At 38.2% G+C, this 24,001-nt stretch overlaps 1 protein-coding gene across 1 annotated transcript in view; it reads right to left on the bottom strand.

The window, feature by feature from the left end:
• MAP3K19 (mitogen-activated protein kinase kinase kinase 19) overlaps window positions 1-23,272 on the bottom strand; it is a 42,989-nt gene extending 19,717 nt beyond the window's left edge. Inside the window, exons 1-6 of the mRNA XM_020879236.2 lie at window positions 23,118-23,272; window positions 18,634-18,749; window positions 16,280-16,395; window positions 7,309-7,405; window positions 1,724-1,802; window positions 543-802 (exon numbers count right to left, since the gene is read on the bottom strand). Coding sequence (XP_020734895.2) covers window positions 543-802; window positions 1,724-1,802; window positions 7,309-7,405; window positions 16,280-16,395; window positions 18,634-18,749; window positions 23,118-23,215 — 766 coding nt within the window. The 5' untranslated portion in view covers window positions 23,216-23,272. The remainder of the gene's footprint in view (window positions 1-542; window positions 803-1,723; window positions 1,803-7,308; window positions 7,406-16,279; window positions 16,396-18,633; window positions 18,750-23,117) is intronic.
• Window positions 23,273-24,001: the final 729 nt, after the last annotated feature.

The raw sequence follows: 24,001 nt of genomic DNA, 5'->3' as shown, positions 1-24,001 counted from the left end.
GAAAGAAATGGCAACCCACTCCAGTATCCTTGCCTGGAAAATTCCATGAACAGAGGAGCCTGGCAGGCTACAGTCCATGGAGTTGTAAAGAGTCAGACACAACTGAGCGACTTCACTTTTCTTGCACCCAAATCCTAGCATAATCATGCTTTTTTTTCTCCTTTGTTTGACATTTCCTCTGTTGTGCGATGCCCCTCATGGCAATAAGCCAATAAGTGCAAAATCTGGGGCTGCAAGTTTGTCCCTGGTGGTTTAGGCCAATTGGTTTAGGACAGTGTTAAGCAGATATCAAAGGCAGCAGTGCCCTAAGGGGAAACACTGGGATCAGTGTGCTATCTGGTAAATAAGTTTTGGGCTAGATAGAAGAGCTAACTCAAATCTTGAAAGTATCCTCACTGTATGCCCACCCAAAATCCCACAGATAAAGATCAACGAAATATGAGTTCCCTGTAAAGATTTTCAAATTCTCAAGAAAAAGATGAGTAAAGAAATATTTATTGACCAAAGAATAAAGGAATCACTGTGTAATTCAAGGAACTCACCTTCAGATTTTCTTGGCTGCCCCTTCAGAAAGTGAGGAACATCTTCTCTGGCTACAGACTTGGAGATTATCGTTTCTAAGTAAGGTCTTGGCAACCAAAAGCCCAAGTTCGCATTGCAGAGTTCCTGGGAATGTTCCTCTTTCTCTGCAAGTAGAGGCTCCGTGGCCACCGTCTTTGTCCTAAAGCCCACCATCTCGATGTTTTTTGGAAGTGAAACAGAATGTTCTGGTGTCCACTCCTGATGCCCTGAGGTTATCTGACTAAAAGGGGGAGGAAATGGTTTAATTTAAAAGTCATTCCCCATGTCTTCTGGATCTCCAGTTCTTAGCCCACCTGACATCCCTGGAAAGTGTGGAGGACTATTTCCAAATGGTGCTGCTGAGTGGAATGGCTGTATTGCTGACAGTACAAGACGACCCTGTTCTCTGACTTGCTCCCCACCTCAGCAGCCCTCGGTCACTCACATTTTGGTTTCCCCAGTCTGTTACCTCAAGCAGAGAAATCAGAGGGGGAAAGTGCAGAGATAAGAGGGTGTACCCTTGTACTTCTGCAAAGGCATTGACCAGAGGCCTTTGACCATTCTCCAAAGGTCCAGTACTTCTCAAACTATCTTTGGTGATAAATCCATTTAAAATTTTACATTGCATCATGGATTGAAACTTTTGTAAAAGGTAATCAAAGTGAATGACCATAAAAATTAAACAAAAATTGAAAACATGAAAATAAGCCTCAAATTTTCCACTATCAGATCAATAAGTATAAAATTACTTGACTAAAAGGCTACACACCTTTTCAAAGGTTTAAATGTCCAAGTTCTATACTGACATCATTATTGACTGGTAACAGAAGGACCTTAGAACTCTGTTTTGGGTAGTACGCTGCAAGGTCAGCAAATAATGGTCCTCGGCCCAAATCCAGCCTCCCATCTCCCTTTGGTAGTTTGATTGGATCATACCCACACCCATTTGTTTATATACCATCCACAGAGGCAATCAGGTTGAATCATTGGAACAGAGACAATATGGCCTACACAGAAGAAAACATTTATTACCCAGCTCTTGCCACAAAATTATTTATTATGATGCCTGCTTGGGGATGTTTTTCTCAATTACTAAAAATGTGGGTTGCCACACAAATATATATTTTAATTCCAATCTAACCTTTCAAAGAATACTTCTTACTTGTTTTCTTGTAAATCTTCTTGGCCCATTTCTTGGGGATGGCTGACATCTCTCGGAAAAGTAACAATAATCTCAACACCTATGGAAGTGCAGGTCAGTAATAATAAGAAGAAAGCAATGAATTGCAGGGGTAATCAGGAATCAAATGTTTTATTTTTGGTTATTTGGCTCATGTATTTTTAGTAATTACAGGATGAACATTAACTAGGAACTGAGGTTTAACCATCTTTGTATCTTTCCTGTCCTAATTAAATGCTTGCTTAAAGGGCAAAGAATTTGTATAACAAAACATTACAGAAGTAAAATAAAGCTTTATGATGAGCAGTGTTTTCTCCCTGGATGGAGAAAACAAGGCCTCCTTCTGTAAAGTGTGACTGATATCACCTACTTCGCAGGACTGTTGTGAGAATTAAATGAGATAATTTACGTTGCCCCATCGGAACTTGTTTATATTTGTCATTTGGTCTTCTCTTAACTGATTCCAGGGAGTGACTTCTGGTATAACCCTTAAGACAGAAAGTTCCAACTTATAGAATGGATGTATGCCTACAAAATAGCACCTTAAACAAATTGACATTAAAAACTAGTGTGGGGATTTTCCTGGTGGTACACTGGATAGGAGTCTGCCTGCCAAGGCACAGGTTCAATCCCTGATCCAGGAAGATTTCACATGCCACAGGACAACTAAGCCCATGCACCACAACTACTGAAGCCTGCATGCCTAGAGCCTGGGCTCTGCAAAAAGAGAACCCACTGCAATGAGAAGCCTGTGCACTGCAACTAGAGAGTAGCCCCCACTCACCCCAACTAGAGAAAGCCCTTGGGCAGCAATGCAGACATAGCACAATCAATAAATATATAAATAAAAAATAAGTAAAATTTAAAAAACTTAGTGTGAACCATACCACAATTGTCTGTCCTTCAAGATGTTCACCTATTCATTTTTTCCTATTCAACAAACTTTTATCAAGTATATGCCAAGTGTAACTCTTTGTGCTAAATATAAAGAAACAAAGAAGGTACAGCTTGGCCTTAGCAGAGACTATAAATAAGAAAGCAAAGAGCATAGCCAGATAAGCACTGTGAAAGAAGTGTGTGATGTGTGTGTAGAACATAGAGGCACATCCTTCCAGGAAGATGCAGGGCTGGTCCCAGTATTCAGCTTATCTATCTGTCTGTCAGAGCCATTCATTCAGTCTGTGGATGCTGGAGGAGCGGTGGCTTTCATCAGCTCCGTTGATCAAAGTATAGTAGGGAAGATTTGAGCAGGTCATGAATCAGAGAGATCTGGGTCTCCATCCCTCCTCTGCCACTTCTGGGGTGACCTTGGGAAAGTGACTTAATAGCCATCATCAGTGTGTGCATGCTATTTTGCTTCAGTCATGTCTGACTCTCTGTGACCCTATGGACTATCACCCACCAGGCTCTTCTGTCCATGGAATTCTCTAGGCAAGAATACTGGAGTGGGTTGCCATGTCCTCCTCCAGGGAATCTTTCTGACCCAGGGATCGAACCTGCATCTCTTAGGTCTCCTGCATTGACAGGCAGGTTCTTTACCACTAGCACTACCTGGGAAGCTTAATCACCATCAGCATATCAATGAAAGTTTTTATCATTTTTAAAGGACACTGTGTATTTTGTCAAATATATAGGAACCACCATAAGGAAAGCGTTTTTAATGTGAAATATTTATGCTTGTGTTATTTATAAGAGTGGTGCATTTTAAAAAAGTAAATATTTCCAAAAGGTGTTTTGTGGGTTGTTTTTTTTTTGCAATCTCTAAAAATGAAGTTCCCTTGGAATAGTGGATTTTCTTTTTAACTTTTCAAGTATCCTATCACCACATTATGTAACACAAAATGACAGGCTTGGGATTATAGAGCTGGGAGGAACTTAGAGGTCATCGGACCCAAACCCTTCATTTTAGAGATGAAAAAAACTGATAGACATGAGGTTGTGTGAGAGCTCATGGCCACTTTTGAAATGAAAGGTAGATGGATGTCTTCCATACCATTTTTGTAGTCATCCTTGAGGGCAAACACCTAGCTGACATGTTAGAGTAAGAAAAACATGCAGCATACATTCCTAATAACTCAATTGTCAGTGAAAAGGATGCTCTGTAAGACTAGGCACAGTTAGACTTTGCTATAGAAGTTGGAAAACTGGTCAGTATATTCATGTGAACACGTTCTCAACAATGACTGTACTTTTAGAATCATTGAGGACTAATAAACCTAGATTATTTTTTTACCAAGGATGTTTTTAAGTAGATTTAATAAGCTAAAAATTTGTTAATTGGTTGATTTCTCTTTTTTTAAACCAAGGAACTAAGATGCAATAGCTAGTATAAGAAATTCCTGACTTTTTAGACATTGTGAAAAGTTAATGGTTCCTAAATGGGGGAAAAAATTTGGTCCTAAATGACGGGGTGGGAGAGGGATATTATAAAACCTTCTGACACAGAAATCATCTTGGAACATATTCTCTGTTTTGTCTTTTGAATACTGTGAGTGATCATAGGAGCCTCTGAACCTAAGAGTGGTCCAGGAAAGAGGATGCACTGTCACATGTGAAAACAAAACACTTGCTCCAATCTGAATGCATCTTTCCAGTAGGAAGATGCAAATTAACCCCACCAGAAAATGTTACAGTAGAGAGAAACTAACAAGCATCATTTAAACACAACCAGAAACATAAACTTTCATGCAGAAAAGGGGCAAATGATATTCATAAAGTCAGAAAATGATGATTAATTATTAATACAAGTGCTAAATTTTTAAAACAAAAACTTAATTGGCATTTTCTCCAGAAAAGTCTTACTTCTCTGTGTTTTCCACTTGCTTTGTTTAAATGGATGGGAATCAAGGTTCAAAATATTTTGATAACCTCTTTACCTTTTGACAGTTTCCTAAATCATGATTTTCAACAGAATTTTTTACAGCTCCATTTACCAGTCTTTTTCGCCACTAGGTTTCAGAAAGCTAACTTGAGAGATGGATACACAGGAGTTACACGAGAAGATAAGATGGAGGTATCCTTTTGCTGATATGGGTGTCAACAGCGGAGGGAGGGTCTAAGGTCAATGTGGAAGCATTGTGTATGCTGGTTGTGGCTGAGGCAGTGTGATCGGGGGTCAATGACTAGTTTTGAGATGTAGCTACAAGAATTCTTTATGACAATCCAACCTGGGATCTATTCTTCTCCTTTGGCTTTTCAGTGGTCTATGGACTTTTCCATAGACTATGGAGAAGTAAATGGCAACCCACTCCAGTACTCTTGCCTGGAAAATCCCATAGACGGAGGAGTCTGGTAGGCTACAGTCCATGTGGTCACAAAGAGTTGGACACGACTGAGCGACTTCACTTTCATGGACTTTTCTAGTAACTTTTAAAACTTCCTTTCTTTTCAGTCAAGTAGAGCAGATTTTGTTATTTGCACATAAGAATCCTGATAGATATATACTGTGTTTTTTTTAAACTAAGCCTAGTAATTTTAGAAAATAGGTTCTCATTCACTCACGAAAAGAATAATTTCACATGCTCAATTTCCAGTCTACAAGGTTTGCATCTGATATGTTCTGGGAAAATAGCTGATTAAGGAATGCAAGAAGATTTTTATAATAAGGAAAAGGATGAGGGACTGGGGTGAGGGGGAAATTGTATATTATAAACTATCATCTGTAAAAGTCCATAAGAAAGCAAATGTGTGTTGCTGGAATATTTAGCTGTTAAAGACCAGGGCAGTGATCCAAACATTAGAGTTTATATATATTTTAGTTAATGAAGCTTCCTTTTTAAAAGAATAATACAATGAACAAACAAATATAAATTAAATGATTAAATGTGCATATCTACAATCAAATAGTCACATGGATGTGCATAAAGTCTTTATAAAGTGTGCAAACACTTAAACATTAACAACCTGGGTTATATTAGAAGCATGTAAAAAGAGATTTATTGTTATTTAAGATGAATACAATGCACAATAATTCCCCAAACATTTTTATTTCAGAATTTGTGACTTAAAAGAGTTATTAGCCCTACTGAAGACTCTTATCAACTTTGAAAAGAAAACTTAGAAACATAATTCCTTCTTTAGAATGTATAGCTCAAGTTATGTAAGCTTAAAACTGTAAGAACTTAGTTGAGATACTACCTAAGTGTTATGGTTCCTACATGAAAATCTAAAATATTACATACAAATTGATTTTAAAAGTATTATTAATATGAAGGGGCTTCCCTGGAGGCTCAGATGGTAAAGAATTTGCCTACGATTCAGGAGAACCAGGTTCGATTCCTATAAGCACCTCAAATGGCAAGTCATCTCTAAATTGAGCTGAATAAACACAGTATTTAACCTCTTAGGTGATTGGGACACAATTGGGCTTCTGAGAACTCAGATTTGAAGTCTTTGAAAGTCAAAGGCAGATTACAAGGACAACTTGGAGGGGATCAGGACTTGTTTATTTTAATTAGGTCTTTCAAGGTTCATGCTGTTTATAATTTCTTCCCTGCCCTCAGCCAAGAGAAAGGAGGTACTGAGTGAGTTTGGGAAAGATGGGAGGCCCCCCAAAAGAGGGCAGCATTGCATAAGTGGTCAAAGGAGACAGTGGCTAAGCTAGTGCTGCAGGCTTCAGGGTGGTTAATGGGGATGAGAAAAAAGACATCCAAGAAGGCAGCTTCCCTGGCGTGTTAGAAATGCAAGTAGGAAAATTACCAGAAAAGAGATCGGAGCAGTTCAAATAAATGTTTCATTTAAGAAGTTTATAGGTGAGTAGGTGATAGACAAATGTGATCGCTGTGATGACTATGTTCTGCAGTGAGAATCTGTAAATACCTTGTGATCTGTTCAATGCAAGGGCATATAAGGATAGGACAGGATGACACATTTGGAATGGGTGTTGTTTTGGAAAATTCCAGACTTATGGCCTCCTAGAATACAGGAGTGCAACTTGGGCCTTTAGTTCTTTGTTCAGTCCCCCAACTCCCCCCTCAAGGGAAGAGGTCTGGGATGACAGCTAATGGAGAAATGCTTGGTCCTGGAAGAGAATAATGCTTCCCAGGTAGCCCTAGTGGTAAAGAACCTGCTTGCCAAGGCAGGAGACATAAGAGAAGTGGCTTCAATCCCTGGGTTGAGAAGATTCCCCTGGAGGAGGGCATGGCTTACTCACTCCAGTATTCTTGCCTGGAGAATCCATAGGATAGACATGGTGGGCTACAGTCCATAGCGTCGCCAAGAGTCAGACACAACTAAAGTGACTTAGCATGCACACATGCACGAAAGAGAACAGATCACTGTAGCTGCTGGAAGATTCTGAGAGAAAAGAAGTGAGGGAAAAGACGCTACCAGACAAAAAAGAAAGGAGATGAGAACAGCAGGTTGAGCTGGAGTAGGGTAGAACAAAGGAGAGACTGGATAGCGCGCCAAGACTCACTGATTCAAATATGGACCAAAGGATAGGATTTCTTTCCCTCTATGCTTGTCCGAGATTTCAGAGCTCTGCACTGAGCATGACTGAAATTAGGGGGGAAATCTAAATAATCAATATTGTCTTTGTAAACACATCAAGGACAGAAGATGGATACCTTCTGTCCTGGGTTGCCAGTCTTGTCCATCACCACTTGGATCTCCTTCTTCACTAATCAATATGGAATGACAGCAGTCATCATCTTGGTCAGACTCCTGAAATATCATAAAATAGAAACTCAGTTGTTCAGTGTAGTACTTGGTGGGCAGGATGAATGTTGATTTTTTTTTTTTTTCTAGGCTAAAGTTTCACACTGCTGATTCCTTTTAAATTGAATAAAGTATTCAGGACTAAAATAATGGGAAAGTATTTGTCTCCAGAGCACCAGGCTTAGACAAACGTGGATGTGATTAATTGCATAATCAAAGATGAAGGTCAAAGCTGAAATTGCATAGACACAGAGAGAAATTCAATATTTTATACTTTATCATGTCTGTGTTCAGGCTGTTAAGCTGCCACCAATTCCATCCAAGTGGGTAACCGGAAAGAATCCTTTGGCCACAGCCAGTGAACAACCCCAAAGAAACATGGTCTTTTCCATAATGCCTCCCTGGGGTATCATTTACAGATGGTGAGGGTGGAAATCCTTGCCCCACATGGAAGCTGTAGATATAACCTTAGACTGAAAGGAGGCAGCAAAGCTGATTAAAGTTTTCACTAAGACAGCCTTCTGATCTAATCGTGTTATGCAACTTCTCAAACTTCCCTTTAACGATCTAGAAAATGATCAAACTGCTGAAAAACATGGTTGAAAAACAGCTTAACTTAAAAAAAACAACCAGCTTGACTTATGAAAAGTATTCCTGACTCTCTAAAGAAGAAATGTTTTCTATGAGAATGCATTGTTTTTGATAGGTTCCTCCATTAGAAGTTGTTGCTGGTGATTTTGCCCCTTTTAGTGGCTAGAACAGTGATAGATGCAAGTAGTAGTTATAATATCCCATCCTATCTGGATGTTATAATTAGCATTCTGGCTTCTGTGATCCAGATGAACGATCTATTTAAGCAGACTATTGTATAAAAGTCTTTGCCCTAAATGCAGATGCTTGTTGGACAAGCGAGCAGACTATCATAAAGCCTCTGATGTTTCATTCACTAATTCCCAAGAGAGTGTGGGAATCTTTTCACTTTGTTCATTTGACTTATCACTACCATTAGAATATTTTAGGTGTTGAATTTTTTTTTAATTTTTTATTTTGTATTGGGGTGAAACCGATTAACAATGTTGTGCTAGTTTCAGGTGAGCAGGGAAGGGATTCAGCCACACATATACATGTATCCATTCTCCCTCAAGCCACTCTCCCATCCAGGCTGGCACATGACATTGAGCGGAGTTCCATGTGCTATACAATAGGTCCTTGTTGGTTATTCATTTTAAATATAGTAGTGTGTACATGAGCATCCCAAACTCTCCAGCTGTCCCTTCCCCTTGGGGGAAGGTATTCAATTATAATAGCTTAGTTATCATATTTTACTTTATACATCAATACATGCTTTGTAAAGCATTCTCTACTTCCCAGAACAGGTTAGGGATCCTACCTCAGACCATCCTGGTTGTCTATGGCAGATGGGACACCTGGACAGGTTTACCCTGATCTTAGACTGTTGTCAATTTCACTGCTTATTCTTTGCATTTCAAAAATTCTACGACTCTCTGGAAAATTTCTTCTCCCTCCCATCCAATTACAAAGCATAAGTGGTAGGGGATTACTATTTTATAAAATGCATGGAAATACCAAAACAGCAGTTCTTTAAAGAGTAGGAGAAGAAATCACCTATAATCCTACAAATAAAAAGCAAACTCTGTTCACATAGACAGGATATTTTCTTTCTTTTTCCTAAGTGTTTAATAATGGAGTTGTATCATGTCATTTCATATCTGGCTTTTTTACTTATGACAAGTATAAATTACATAGCGATTTACTAAGTAAATATCATTTTGATGGAATTTTATCAGAGGGTCATAAGGATGTTTAGTAAGTCCCATAAGTGTTATGATATAAACCCCATTATGCATAGTAGGCAGTTTTTAATTCTTCATTATCACACTTAGAGCTGTGAACATCTTTAAAGTAATACCCCAATTTTGTATTATCTCTTTAGATTCTTAGATATGGAATTATAAGGAATTATTGATCTGAAGAATATAAGAATTTTTTTACATACGTTGCTTTAAAAGTTAATTTACACTTACTACTTACTCTCTACTAGCAGTGCATAAGTCTGTTTCACTACCTTCTCCCTTATCAATTATCAATTTTCATTTTTAGTAATGTGATATGTGATCTGATTGTTTGAATGTGCATGCTTTTGTTAGTAGAAATGTTGGAGATAGTTTCAGATGTTTAGTGACCACTGAGATTTCCTTCTTAGTATATATAATTTTTATTCATATCATGTCTGGAACATTCTATGAGACTTCAGAATATATTTCTTCCATTTCATATAATTAAAGTGTTTCAATGAAATTTTTGTGCTGAATAAAACTAATTAACACTAATTTTTAGTGTTAAATATATAACTGGTTCTCATTTCAAGTTTCTGTGTTGATTAATGATTTGCAGTTGGTCTCAACTGCTCAGTTCATTCATTAGTTGGTCCTTTAGGAAAAGTTGGACAATGCAGAGTATGGACAAACTACCTGCAAAACCCATAACAATGACTAGCATTTATCCATACAGTGCCAGACACTGTTGAACCTTCCACATATTAGCTAACTTAATCCTCACAAAAACTCTAAAGGTAGGAACTATTATTCCATTTATACAGGAGGTTCAGAGGAATTAAGTAACTTACCCAAGGTCACCTAGCAAGCCTATGGTAGAGCCAGGATTCACACCCAGACTCTGAAATCTGGTTACAGAATTCATAACCACTCTGCTTTCTTGTTACTGTGAAAAATTTGAAACAGAGAATCTCAACAAGAACCAGAAGGAAAATTAATAATAGTGAGAAAATTAAGAAAAAGAATACTCAAACATAATTTATAATTTTTGCACAGGAAAAAATAAAAGATGTGTGATCCCTACAAACTCCTGACAAAAAAACTTCTTCCTTAAAAAAAAAACTGAAAAACCATAAGCATCACAAACAAAAAGGATGTGGGGAATAATACCTACTTTGAAGATTAACATGAAAATGAAGACAAAAACAACAGCTCAGAATTTTCCGTTTCTTTTAGAATCTTAAATATGGATGACTTTAATGGGTTTTCCTTGTGCCTCAGCTGAAGAATCTACCTGCAATGTGGGAGACCTGGGTTTGATCCCTGGGTTTGGAAGATCCCCTGGAGAAGGGAAAGGCTACCCACTCCTGTATCTTGGCCTGGAGAATTCCATGGACTGGATACTCCGTGGGGTCGCAAAGAGTCAGACACAACTGAGCAACTTTCACTTTCACTGGGTGAAGGAGGAAAATTGAAATAATGCAGCCGTGAGTGAAGGAGAGAAAATGTTAGAATAGCTCATCCCAAATAAATGGAGTCCATCAACCATTCACAGTAATGCAAGAGGTGACAACAGACTAGACAGCATAGCACTCTACTCTGCAAATAACAGAATGCCAACCACACAGAAAAAGGCATAGAAATCATACGTAATTAAATTGGGAAAGAAGATTCTTCTTAGATGAAAAAAAGATTGGCAGAGGCCGTGAAGAGCCTCTCAGGAGCAATCCTACAAGCAAAGCAGCTGCTTATATTTGTAAACTATAAAAACCTATTGCAGATAACCCAAAAATAAAGCAAGCTTTCATTCAAAGAAAAGAAGTGAAGAAAGACCTTGGGTGTTTTTTTTTTGTATTTAAACCCTAGAGAAAGCACTAGAAAGAAGCAAATTCAATAGTGAGAGTCTATCTCTCCCTCAAAGATGAGTTCAAAGTTATTTCAACTGTAATAAGAAAAAATATAGAGTGAAAGTTCAAAAAATATCTTAGAGCTGCATAAAAAATGAACTAAATATAAAGGGATTTTTAGTCTTAAAAAAAAAAAAGCAAGTTTCCTAACTATACCACAAAAAAATGAAAAGTAAGTGTGTTTTCTTTTATCAATTTCTTTCTTTTTAAATTTATTTTATTTTTATTTATTTGGCTGCGGTGAGCATATGAGATCCACCTCCCTGACCAGGTATCAAACCCAGGCCCATTGCACTGGAAGGCAGATTCTTAACCACTGGACCACCAGGGAAGTCCCCTCCTACTGTCTTTGAGTTACTAAAGTGATATCTTGCCTATTCCTTAGCTCATTCATCTGGCAAATCTCTGGAGCAGCCAATTTGGGGACAGACTCAGGAGGATGAAGTCAGAGAATGGGTACCGTGGTCCGGGTGGGGTTAGTCTATGAGCCAAGGTTTGGGTGGGATTAGTAAAAGGGAAAAGTAAGGTACACTGGACTTGGAGCTGTGAGGGTTTAAGGCCAAGACTGACATTTTCATCCTGATCCTATGATCTGCACTATGTGCTGTGCTGTGCTGCGTTAAGTCACTTCAGTCATGTGCCACTCTTTGTGACCCTATGGACTGAAGCCCGCCAGGCTCCTCTGTCCACGGTATTCTCCAGGCAAGAATAGTGGAGTGGGTTGACCTGCCCTCCTCCAGGGGAAGAAAACCTGTGTCTGACCCAGGAATCAAACCCTCATCTCCTGTGTTGCCTGCATTGCAAGGCGGATCTTAACCACTGGAGCTTTAGGGAAGTCCCAAAGCTTTGACTGTTAGATCAGCTAGGTTCTATCACTGGGGTAGTTACTGTTTCTCCTCCCTGCAAGTTGAGAAGAACAGAGGCTACTTTGCAAAGCAGTTAACCGTAGTCACTTCTCTTGGTGGCGATTCCTGGGTGAGAGTCTTGGGTGCTGCTGGGCCTTCCCTGTGGAGCCTGATGGGAGCTGTGTGTCCTGAGAACAGGGGAGAGAGTGGGACACGTGGACTTTACTGTTAGTGAATGGGCCGGAAGTAGGTAAGTACTCTTAAATGGTGTGATAATGGCCATCTATGCATGCTAAGTCCTTCAGGTGTTTCTAACTCTTTGTGACCCCATGGACTGTAGCCCGCCAGGCTCCTCCATCCATGGGATTCTCCAGGCAAGAATACTGGGGTGGGTTTCCATGCCCTCCTCCAGGAGATCTTCCTGACTCAGGAATCAAACCCATATCTCTCATGTCTCCTGCATTGGCAGACTGATTATTTACCCCTAGTGCCACCTGGGAAGCCCCATCTGCCATATTCATCTACTATTAATAACTTGGCCAGAGGAAGGAGATGAAATGTTAGGCTGGGCAAGAAACGGGGAAAGGATAGTCACCTCTCTCCTTGTTGACGTATTGGCTCACTTGTGACTTCGAAAACAAGCAAGCCTCTTAGGGGAGTAGGTTGGGATCTTTTTACTGGTGGTAACAGCAAAAAAGGTAAACAATCCCCACCTCCTGTCCCCAAAAGATAAAGAGATACATTATCTTCTGCCTTATTATTGCAGTTGACAATTGAATATTATTATATCCTGTCCCCATCCTTCCAACAAATTCACCCTCTTTTTCTTATAAAATCAATAGGTGAAGTTTAAATTATGATTTTTTGAATATTGTACTATACCGTATGTATTGCGCTATAGTCATGCAATAGAAATGTAGTATGATTATACTTTCTTTCTTGCATAACTTTTTTTGTACATAAACCCTAAATCCCTGTTTTTATTTAATTCACAATTTTATTTAATATTTAATTCATTTTCTCATATTTTAAAAAATCTTAAATCTTCCCAACCTCCAGTGGTCTCTCCACATGGTTAAATATATCAGATAATATACCAGTTCTACCTTCTTCTTGGAAATCCCCATTATCCTGTTCTTCCTCACCTCTCCCTTTCCCCAGTAATTGGAGCTGTTTGTTCTCTAGACTTCATACGTGGGTTGAAGCCCTGGTACTTGCTTTCTGCTTTATACCAAGGATATCCTCTCTCTTGTGTTGGGTTCCACATCCCCTGAATCACGGATCCAATTTTCCCTTCTATTTTTATCTTATCCCCGTATTTTAATAGAGTACGTAGTAGCTTCCTTAAAAGGCATGTGAAATGTAAAACCTTTGCTCATTTGCATGTCTGAAAATGTCTTTATTAACTCTAATATTTGATTTATAGTTTTTTGAATATAAAATCCTAGATTGAAAACCATATTCTTTGCTCAGATATTTGAAGGCATTTACTCCTGCCCTTTAATTTACTTTTTTTTAATTTTATTTTTTATTGAAGGATAATTGCTTTACAGAATTTTGTTGTTTTCTGTCAAACTTCAACATGAATCAGCCATAGGTATACATATATCCCCTCCTCTCGAACCTCCCTCCCATCTCCCTCCCCATCCCACTCCTCTAGGTTGATACAGAGCCCCTGTTTGAGTTTCCTGAGACATGCAGCAAATTCTCATTGGCTACCTACTTCACATATGGTAATTTAAGTTTCCACGTTAGTCTCTCCATACATCTCACCCTCTCCTCCCCTCTCCCCGTGTCCATAAGTCTGTTCTCTATGTCTGTTTCTCCATTGCTGCCCTGCAAATAAGTTCTTTGGTACCATCTTTCTAGATTCCATATATATACATTAGCACACGATATTTATCTTCCTCTTTCTAACTTACTTCACTCCGTATAACAGGTTATAGTTCCATCTACCTCATTAGAACTGATTCAAATGCATTCATCCCATTGTGTATATTTACTTTTAAGAATAGCATACATTCAGGAATGTGCACATATCAAAACTGTATAGATTAATGAATTTTTATAAACTGAACACACTCCTGTAACCAGGACCTAGGTCAAGGAAAAGTATTCTTAGACATAATATAAAAATCAAGACCCATAAAGGAAAAAAGTGGATAAATTGATTTTCATCAAAAATAAAAACTTTTGTTTGGTAAAAGAGCTGTTAAAAAGGTGAAGAAAGCAAACCAAATTTTTCTCATTGACTAGCAGAAAATATTTGTGAGTTATACATCCAGAATATATAAAGAATTCTCTAAACCCAACAATAAGAAGACAAAGAATTCAATCAGAAAATGGACAAAATGTTTGAATAATTATAGCTGATGGCAAATAAATTTTTTAAAAAGGTTTAACATTGTTCATTAGGGAAATGCAAATTAAAACCGCAATGAGCTATCACCATATACCTATTTTGGTAAAAATTTTTTTAAATGGTTAAAATAAAAAATACTGATAGTACCAAATGCTGCCAAGGGTATAGAGACATTGGATCTCTCATTTACTGCTGGTGGGAATATAAAATGGTTAGAGCCACTCTGGAAAATTGTTGGGCAGCTTTAAAAAAAACTAAACATACAGTTATCAAATGACCCACTAATTGGATTCCTGGGCATATATCCTAGAGAAATAAAAACATAAATGCACACAAAAATTTGTATATGGATGTTCAGGGTAGCTTTATATGTAATAGCCCCAAACTGGAAACAACCCAAATGTCTTTCAACAGATGAACAGCTAAATAAACTGTGGGACAAAATAAAATTGTAATAGAATACTACTTAGCAACATAAAGAAACTATTGATACATAAAACAACTTGGATCTATCTCAGGAGTGTTATGCTCAGTAGAAAAAGCCAATCTTAAAAGTTTGCATGTATGATAATGCCATTTATATGACATTCTTGAAGTGATAAAATAATAGAGATGAAGAACAGATCAGTGGTTGCCTGCAGTTAGCAGAGAGACCAAGGCAATTCAGAGTGTAGTAAGGGGGTTCCTTTATGGTAACAGAACAGTTTTGTATCTCCACTGAAGATTCAGGGGATAAAATGTCACAGAACTATGCACACAGGCACACACAAACAGAAGAAAGAAAAAGGAATGCACGTAAAAACTAGTGAAATCCAAGGAAGGTCTGTAGTCTAGCTCATTGTGTTGTTGGGTTAATGTCAATTTTCTAGTTTAGACAATCAGCTACAGTTATAATAATTCCCATTGAGAAAGCTGGTGAAGTTTATACAGGAACTCTCTGTACTATTTTTACAACTTCTTATGAATCCATAGTTATTTCAGACTACTTTTTTACTTAAATTTTTGGTTTTTGTTTTCTTTATTGTTTTAGAATAATTTTTGGAAAGACAAAGGGACAAAAAGATCTGACTACACTATCTCTAAAACTCTTCATATTGTTTCTGCCTATTATAGTCCATACCTCATTAACTTGTAAAATAAACACATTTGTGGTCATATTCTTTTTACCAATAAAATATAGAGTAGTAATTTTTTTAAAATTGTCACCATTGTGCAGCATGTGGGATCTTAGTTTCCCAACCAGGGATTGAACCCAGGGCCCCCACCTTTGCTCCTACTCCCACCCCTGCCATGGAAACACTGAGTCCTAACCACCAGACCATCGGGGAATTCCTATAAAGTAGTAATATTTTTAACTGTCTGGACTATGTTAAATTTTATGAAAATTCAAAAAATACAAATGAGTATACAGTGCAAAGTTCTTCTCCATTTCGGTCCTTTTAGGCAACCACTGTTAACAGTTTATTAAACATTTAGGAAATCATTCCATCATTTTCTATGGGTCGTTATTAGTACTATTACTATACTTCGTGAAGTTATTCATCATGGGCAGGGAGTAATGACCAGAACCAAGAGGAAGCACCTCCTTTGTGGTATCCTAGGATGGATTTGACATGAACAGAATAATGATTTTCTCTTCTTTCACATTAACATGCATAAAGACAAGCTATATTTTATTATTTAGCATGGATTCAGCTGCAACAATATTCTGTGGTATACACATACACACATAATGTATGAGACTCAGAATTGACTAGCTGATTACTGCCTTGAGATTAAACTCATGAAGCACTATGATTAATTGTGCTTTAAGTTTCCTTATAATCACATTTAAATATATAATTGTAATACATGTTTGTTATAAATATTCAAGCAACTTAAATGAAGTAGATATAAATGAAGTAAATGTAGATGCAATAGGTTATCCCTTTTTCTGTTAGTTTTTCTATTTAAAGATTAGAGCATCTTACCTCACTGCTGCTGATGCTCTGCAAGATTATATTTTGGTTTTTAGTAACTGTCATCATATCAGTTGGAGAAGAGTTTGTATCATGACAAATGTCAAGCAATGATTCAGCATATCTTTCTGCCAAAAGAAACATAATAATGTGTTTTGATAAGCTGCATCTCCAGCAATTCCACAGCAACATCTAGTACTAGGTTCTAAAAATCAGTTCCATTTTGTTTAAGATTTTCTTGAAATAGTGATCTGGGATCCTGAGGAAACTTTGGGCCATAATTTTCACCGGAAAAGATGTGAGGACAAAAGGAGTCCACAGAATGAATGCGTTTTTGTTTGTTTGTTTGTTTGTTTTTTAAAAAGGGGGCAATGTTGTTACGTGTAACCCCTAATAATGGTCTGGGAATTACATTTGCACTATAGTTGCCAAAGACAAAAGTGCTTAGCTGCCTGGAGCACCATTCTTGTCTGGCACTTGAAGCCACATTAAATTTACAGAGCTCTGAACACCAAACAATGAATTCCCAGTTAGTTCCTGGGGGACACTGTTCTCTTACATATGCTTCTCCTGTTATCTTGACTTTTTCAGATAAGCATGTGCTCTATCGTGAAAACTTCTTCCTCTTGCATCTCTTCCTATTTCGTTGATCTTATTTCACTGATCTTATGAGTGATACAAAATTGAATGAGTGATCTCTACTCATACCCTGCATTTCTTCACCATATTTTCTTTCGTCACTCTTTGCAACCTTTCTACTGCTTCCGTCCTGCCATTGAAACCCTCACTTCTTATCACATCTGCTTTGTAAACTCTTTCCAATTTGATGCTGCTTCCCACCCCTTCTTTCTTGCAATTCTCTCCTAATTCTCCTCCTTCCTTTCTTATGTCTCAGTCCATGTGTACCTTCTCTGCCCAGCCCCTGCAATTTTCTCACCATCATCAATCCTTTAGTGATCTCACCTACTCTCAGGTCCTCACAGTCTCCTTGTAGAGAACTTGCAAAGAAACCTATTAATCCATCTTATCCAATCCTTTCCCACAAACCCTGGCCTACAGAAAATTGCTACTTTGAAGGTCACAAATTCTCATCAAATGAGTGTTTTAGAACCCATTACCTTCAACATCTGCACCAAGCCATAGTGTTCTACTATTTTGTTAATTGTATTTGTACTTCCCCACTTCCTAGGGCTGGAACTTTGGAATCATGTTTAACTCAAGCCTCTCAACCCTTGTCTGTATGTCTCCTCTATCAACTTTACATCACTAAATTCTGTGAATTCTTTCACATTCTCTTAAACTCACATACCTAGCACCTCTCAGGCCCACTACACCCCATGTCCAAAGTCTCTTTTCCTGATCCTTACAACCACACATGGGTACTTCTATAGTTTCCTAATAGAGCTTGCTTGGCATGAGTCTCTTCTTCTCCTAAAATATGGCTTTTATCATTCCCTGTCTTAACATTCGTCAGTGACTCTATTTTACTGAAAAAAAAAAAAAAAAAGTTATGTCCTTCAGTCTGACATTTAAGGAGTCTTTGATGGACTCAGTTTCATTGTGTATCTAATCTTCTGTATTCCTTTTCCCTGACATGAACTATTGGTTCTAGTCTCCGGTTTGCCCCTGGGATGAGCCATGCACATTTACAACATGATGCCTCTGTCCACAAAATCAAATCTCATGATTTTGTTTAGAACCAGATTGAGTCTTACCTCTTCCATGAAACCTTCCTGGGGAAAGCCTTGTTTCCTGCCCAGAAGCTCCCAACAAAAATCCAATCAGACAATAAAGTCGAGCAGTTTTCACAAAGTCACACGTGGCTCAGTGGCACTTTTTCCATTACACATTTTTTTCTGTGGCTATTTTTGTCTTGCTCAGATGCTTTCTCCATGCCTATATCACATCTTTTCACTTCCTTCCTATTTTATCCAGCATTAGAGAACCACAGCAAGTCCTTCCTCCCCTTTCAAGTTTATAACAACCTCTTTCTCTTCTGCCTGATGTGGTGTGTCCCTGACTGTGCTGAACACTTTCAAAAGTTTGGACCACGTCTTAGCCTTCTTTGCCTGTCTCAGAGTACCTAACTTTGGGTCTTGTACAAAGTCCCTGGTCTATAAATAGCTATTCACTTGATTTCTTTTTTAAAATTTATTTAATTGAAGTATCAATTTACAATGTTGTGTTAGCGTCTACTGTACAACAGAGTGATTCAGTTACACATATATATACATTTAGCTTGACTTTTTAAAGAGAATCCATCAAATACATGTAAAAAATGAAAGTTTTCTAATAGGGCTTTTTTTTTCTTTTTTAATAGGGCTTTTAAAGTTAGAGAATTTCAAAAGTGAAATAAAAATATTTACCTGGTTTTGGCATAGAATTCATTAAAATGTCCAATAACTGCTGTTTTCTGAAGCTCTCTATTTGTGACACATAATGTATTGCTGATTTTCCACTTAAATCACAGAGTTTAGGATCTCTAGAAAGAATAGAATCAACATCAAAGATTACTGAGTTAAATCTATTGAAAAAGAAAAACAATATGAGAGGAAAAACATTGACATCAAGTAAATAAAAATAATTTTATATAGTTTGGGGATAGCAGTAATGAATTCAAAATGTATGAGAGACAGAGAGAGACAAATTTTCAAGATTTAACTGAAAGGAATACGTTGCAAATTTTATGCCACTTCTAGTATAAAAACATTCTAATAATTTGCTGAAATTTTCCAACTTTGGACAAGAAGTTTCATAATTCTTTAATAATGCATAAAGCAAGTAAAGATAAAAACATCTTGATAAACTGTTGTCTTATCATCCCAAATAGCTGGCTTCATTGATTTTTTTCTTCTCAGTGCTTTAGCTAACTGCTTATTCTTGATATTTCTTTTTCCTAACTCTAATAGTGAGCTCTTTTATTATTCAAAATAGAATAATGCTAGTAGAATGGCCTAGCATTTCACCTTGAAATTAAACTGACATACTTATTTCACAGGCTCTTGGTTGAGTAGAGTGATCTTAACATAGAGCCTCTCTGTGTGATATTTTCATTCCTCTTGTCCTGTGATTGTTAAGCCCCATGGCTGATCTCAGAGTTCCTTACATCAGTGCAAATCTCCTGTCTATGCTGCCATGGATCCGAGAATCAGGCATCAGCTCAACGAGGTCCAGAAGGTAAATGATGGGAACTCTGTTTACAGATTACAGTGAGGGAAACAATGCCTAGACTTGCTTCACTAGTCATATTCTGTTTTTATTGGCTGTGTGGCATGTGAGATCTCTGTTCCCTGACCAGGGCTTGAACCACACCCCCTGCAGTGGAAGCACAGAGTCTTAACCACTGGACCACCAGAGAAGTCCCAGGTTAATGTTTTATGATCTATAATAATATTCTTAGGGCTTTTTCTCCCTCCATGCTCATGGTTCAAAAGAATTAGCATAGGTCCAAGAATCAAGGGACTGCCACTAACCTTAATACATGGCCTTAGGCAAGTCACTTAGCTCTCTGGGACCTGAGTTTGCTCAGTTCAGTTCAATTCAGTCGCTCAGTTGTGTTCAACTCTTTGCAACTTCATGGGCTGCAGCAAGTTCATAGAGTCAGTGATACCATCCAACCATCTCATCCTCTGTCGTCCTCTTCTCCTCCTGCCTTCAATCTTCCCAAGCATTAGGGTCTTTTAAAATGAGTCAGTTCTTTGCATCAGGTGGCCAAAGTACTGGAGCTTCAGCTTCAGCATCAGTCCTTCCAATGAATATTCAGGGCTGATTTCCTTTAAGATGGACTGGTCGGATCTCCTTGCTGTCCAAGGAACTCTAAAGAGTCTTCTGAATACCACAGTTCAAAAACATCAATTCTTTGGTGCTCAGATTTCTTTACAGTCCAACTCTCACATTCATACATGACTGCTGGAAAAACTATAGCTTTTACTAGATGGACCTTTGCTGGCAAAGTAATGTCTCTGCTTTTTAATATGTTGTCTAAGTTGGTCATAACTTTTCTTGCAACTTTTCTTTCTTTGATGTCATGGCTACAGTCACCATCCTCAGTGACTTTGGAGCCTGAAAAAATAAAGTCTGTCTCTGTTTCCATTGCTTCCCCATCTGTTTGCCATGAAGTGATGGGACCAGATGCCATGATCTTAGTTTTCTGAATGTTGAGTTTTAAGCCAACTTTTTCACTCTCCTCTTTCACTTTCATCAAGAGGCTCTTTAGTTCTTCTTCACTTTCTGCCATAAGGGTGGTGTATCTGAGGTTATTGATATTTCTCCCTGCAATCTTGATTCCAGCTTGTGCTTCATCCAGCCTGACATTTTGCATGATGTACTCTGCATGTAAGTTAAATAAGCGGGGTGACAAAATGCAGCCTTGACATACTCCTTTCCCAATTGTTGTTCCATGTCCAGTTCTAACTGTTGCTTTCTGTCCTGCATACAGGTTTCTCAAGAGGCAGGTCAGGTGGTCTGGTATTCCCGTCTCTTTAAGAATTTTCCACAGTTTGTTGTGATTCACGTAGTCAAAGGCTTTGGCATAGTCAATAAAGCAGAAATAAATGTTTTTCTGGAACTCTCTTGCTTTTTCAATGATCCAACAGATGTTGGCAATTTGACTGCTGGTTTGTCTGCCTTTTCTAAATCCAGCTTGAAATCTGGGAGTTCACAGTTCACGTACTGTTGAAGCCTGTCTTGGAGAATTTTGAGCATTACTTTACTAGCGTGTAAGATGAGTGCAATTGTGCAGTAGATTGAGCATTCTTTGGCATTGCCTTTCTTTGGGATTGGAATGAAAACTGACCTTTTCCAGTCCTGTGGCCACTGCTGAGTTTTCCAAATTTGCTGGCATATTGAGTGCAGCACTTTCACAGCATCATCTGTTACAATTTGAAATAGCTCAACTGGAATTCCATCACCTCCACTAGCTTTGTTCATAGTGATGCTTCCTAAGGCCCACTTGATGTTGCATTCCAGGATGTCTGGCTCTAGGTGAGTGATCACACCATCATGGTTATCTGGGTCATGAAGATCTTTTTTGTATAGTTCTTCTGTGTATTCTTGCCACCTCTTCTTAATATCTTCTGTTTCTATTACGTCCATACCATTTCTGTCCTTCATTGTGCCCATCTTTGCATGAAATGTTCCCTTGATATCTCTAGTTTGCTCATCTACCTTGATCAGTGTTTCTACGAGTGGTGTTCTTTGATTTCATGCTTCTGGCCCCCACTTCAGGCTTACTGAACACCATCTCTGCATTGATGTCCAATAATCTCCATTTTAAATAATCCCCTCAGCTATTAAGTTATTAAGTTCAGCTATTAAGTGACCTGAAGTCTCAGGTCACTTCCCTGATGGCTCAGCAGCAAAGAATCCACCTGCAGTGCCGGAGACTCAGGTTCGATCCCTGGGTCAGGAAGATCCCCTGGAGGAGGAAGTGACAACCTGCTCCAGTATTCTTGCTGAAAAATGGGCAACAGTCCATGGGCTACAGTCCATGGGATCGCAAAGAGTCAGTCACGACTGAGTGAGTGAGCATGCACAGGAAGTCTGAGGTAGCTTCAGACTTCCATCTTTGTCCTATTACAATAACTGATTCTTTTAAAATAGATCATGTTCTTGATTATACTTTTGTTTTGGAAGTTCCTACTTCCTTTTTTATTCCCCACAAAAAATGCATATGAGATACTGAGGGAGAGCTTTGGCCATCTCTTCTTTTTTGATGACAAGATAAACAGGTAACAAGCAGCCATGCATGCATGCACACCCAGTCACTCAGTCGTGTCTGACTCTTTGCAACCCCATGGACTGTACCCTGCCAGGCTCCTCGGCCCATGAGATTTCCCAGGCGAGAATACTGGAGTGTTGCCATTTCTTCTCCAGGGGATCTCCCAAACCCAGGGATCAAACCCATGTCTCTTATGTCTCCTGCATTGGCAGGAGGATTCTTTAGCACTGTGCCACTTGGGAAGACCCAACAACAGCATTAGGAAACTGCATTTCTGACATGAAAGACTGCTTATTAGCCCTCTAATTTAAAAAAGAAAGATTTATCTCCCTGCTAAAAGAGAGTGTTGACATGTAATTTTTTTGGGCCACAGCATGAGGTATGCAGGATTAGTTCCCCGACCAAGGATTGAACCCTGGCCCCTGGCACTGGAAGCTTGGAGTTTTAACCACTGGCCTGCCAGGGAATTCCCAACATGTAATTTTTAGATAACTGGAAATCACTACTATAATTTTTTTTTGATAATTTACAATGCGTTCTAGAATAATTAATAACATTTTGGGGGTAAAGAGCTACATACTCAAGAATTGTTTGACAGTCTCAGGAAGCCAGAGAGGAAGTATTTAAACAAATAAAATAAAAGACCAATATCATAAAAATAATAGATAGCAACCTCTAATATCTGTGCATCACTTTGCAACTTTGAAGTCCCATTTATGAATATGCATGGGCATTTCATATATATATGTATACACATTATATTTATCTTTGTATACATATGGTATTTTATAATATACATGATATATATACACGTATACATATATAAGGGTCTTCCTAGGTGGCACAGTGGTAAAGAATCCACATACAAGAGACACGGGTTTGATCCCTGGGTCAGGAAGATCCCTTGGATAGGAAATGGCAATCCACTCCAGCATTTTTTCCTGGAAAATCCCATGGACAGGGGAACTTGTGGGCTATAGTCCATGGGGTCACAGACAGTCAGATGTGAGTGAGCACCACAGTATACATATATAAATAAAGAATCTATATATCTAGGTTTGCAAATGACTTTGTAAGTAACAATGGCAGAGACGCCCTTCCATGGGTACTGGCTAACCACCTGATACTCACGCATGATGCCTGAGGAGCTCAGAGAGAACCTCTGCAGGTCTATAGAGAGTTAACATATCAAGTCTTTCAAACAGGTCCACATCTCTCACAGCCAGCATCAGAGGAGTCAAGCCATGTTGGTTTGGGAAATTTATATCCAGGAACTCTTCAGATGCCTTTAAAAACATGAAGCTTTATTTCTGTTATGTCTTTACTGCATGTCCATTAATACTAATCTTTACATTTTCATCACCTGGCCAAATTCTCATTTTAATTTCAAGATACTCTTCCTCAATATCTTGAGAGGAGCTGATGAAGGAACACAAGCCTGAGACAGACAGATTGGTGTTTGAATTTGAGCTCCTTAAATTGGTTATTTAACCTCCCTGACAGGATTATATCAAGGACATTCTGTTAAAAGTTGATAAAATCACCCTGAAGAAATAAGGGATAGCTAGTTAAATACCAAATAGTTGGTATTTACTTGAAATTCAAATTTAAATGAGTGTCCTGTATTTTTATTTGCAAAATCTGGCAACCTTATTCACTGAACTTCAGGGTCTTCAGCAGTAAAGTGGAAATCACAGTATTTTCTTTACAGGATTGTTTTGATGATTGGAGACAGAAAATGAAAAGCACTGAGCAGAGTGTTTGACAGACACTCAGAAAACATCTGTGGAGTGAATGAATGGTTTACAATTATAAGGTAATTTATTTAACAGTATTTATACAGTCAAATGGAGGTGGATATATAGATGCTATTTGTTGTTTTAGTAAAATTTAATTTGGAAAATTCAGAGCTGAGAAACTACTAGAAGACCAAATTATCCAAATTGTTTATTTTACAGGTCAAAGTAACTCACAAATTTCCATCTGTATTTCACTTTATACCACGTCAATAAAGT

Source organism: Odocoileus virginianus, chromosome 13, assembly GCF_023699985.2.
Source record: "Odocoileus virginianus isolate 20LAN1187 ecotype Illinois chromosome 13, Ovbor_1.2, whole genome shotgun sequence".
In the NCBI taxonomy this organism is placed as follows: Eukaryota; Metazoa; Chordata; class Mammalia; order Artiodactyla; family Cervidae; genus Odocoileus; species Odocoileus virginianus.
Note: the sequence above shows the minus strand (reverse complement) of the source record. Positions and strands in the feature narration are given on the sequence as shown.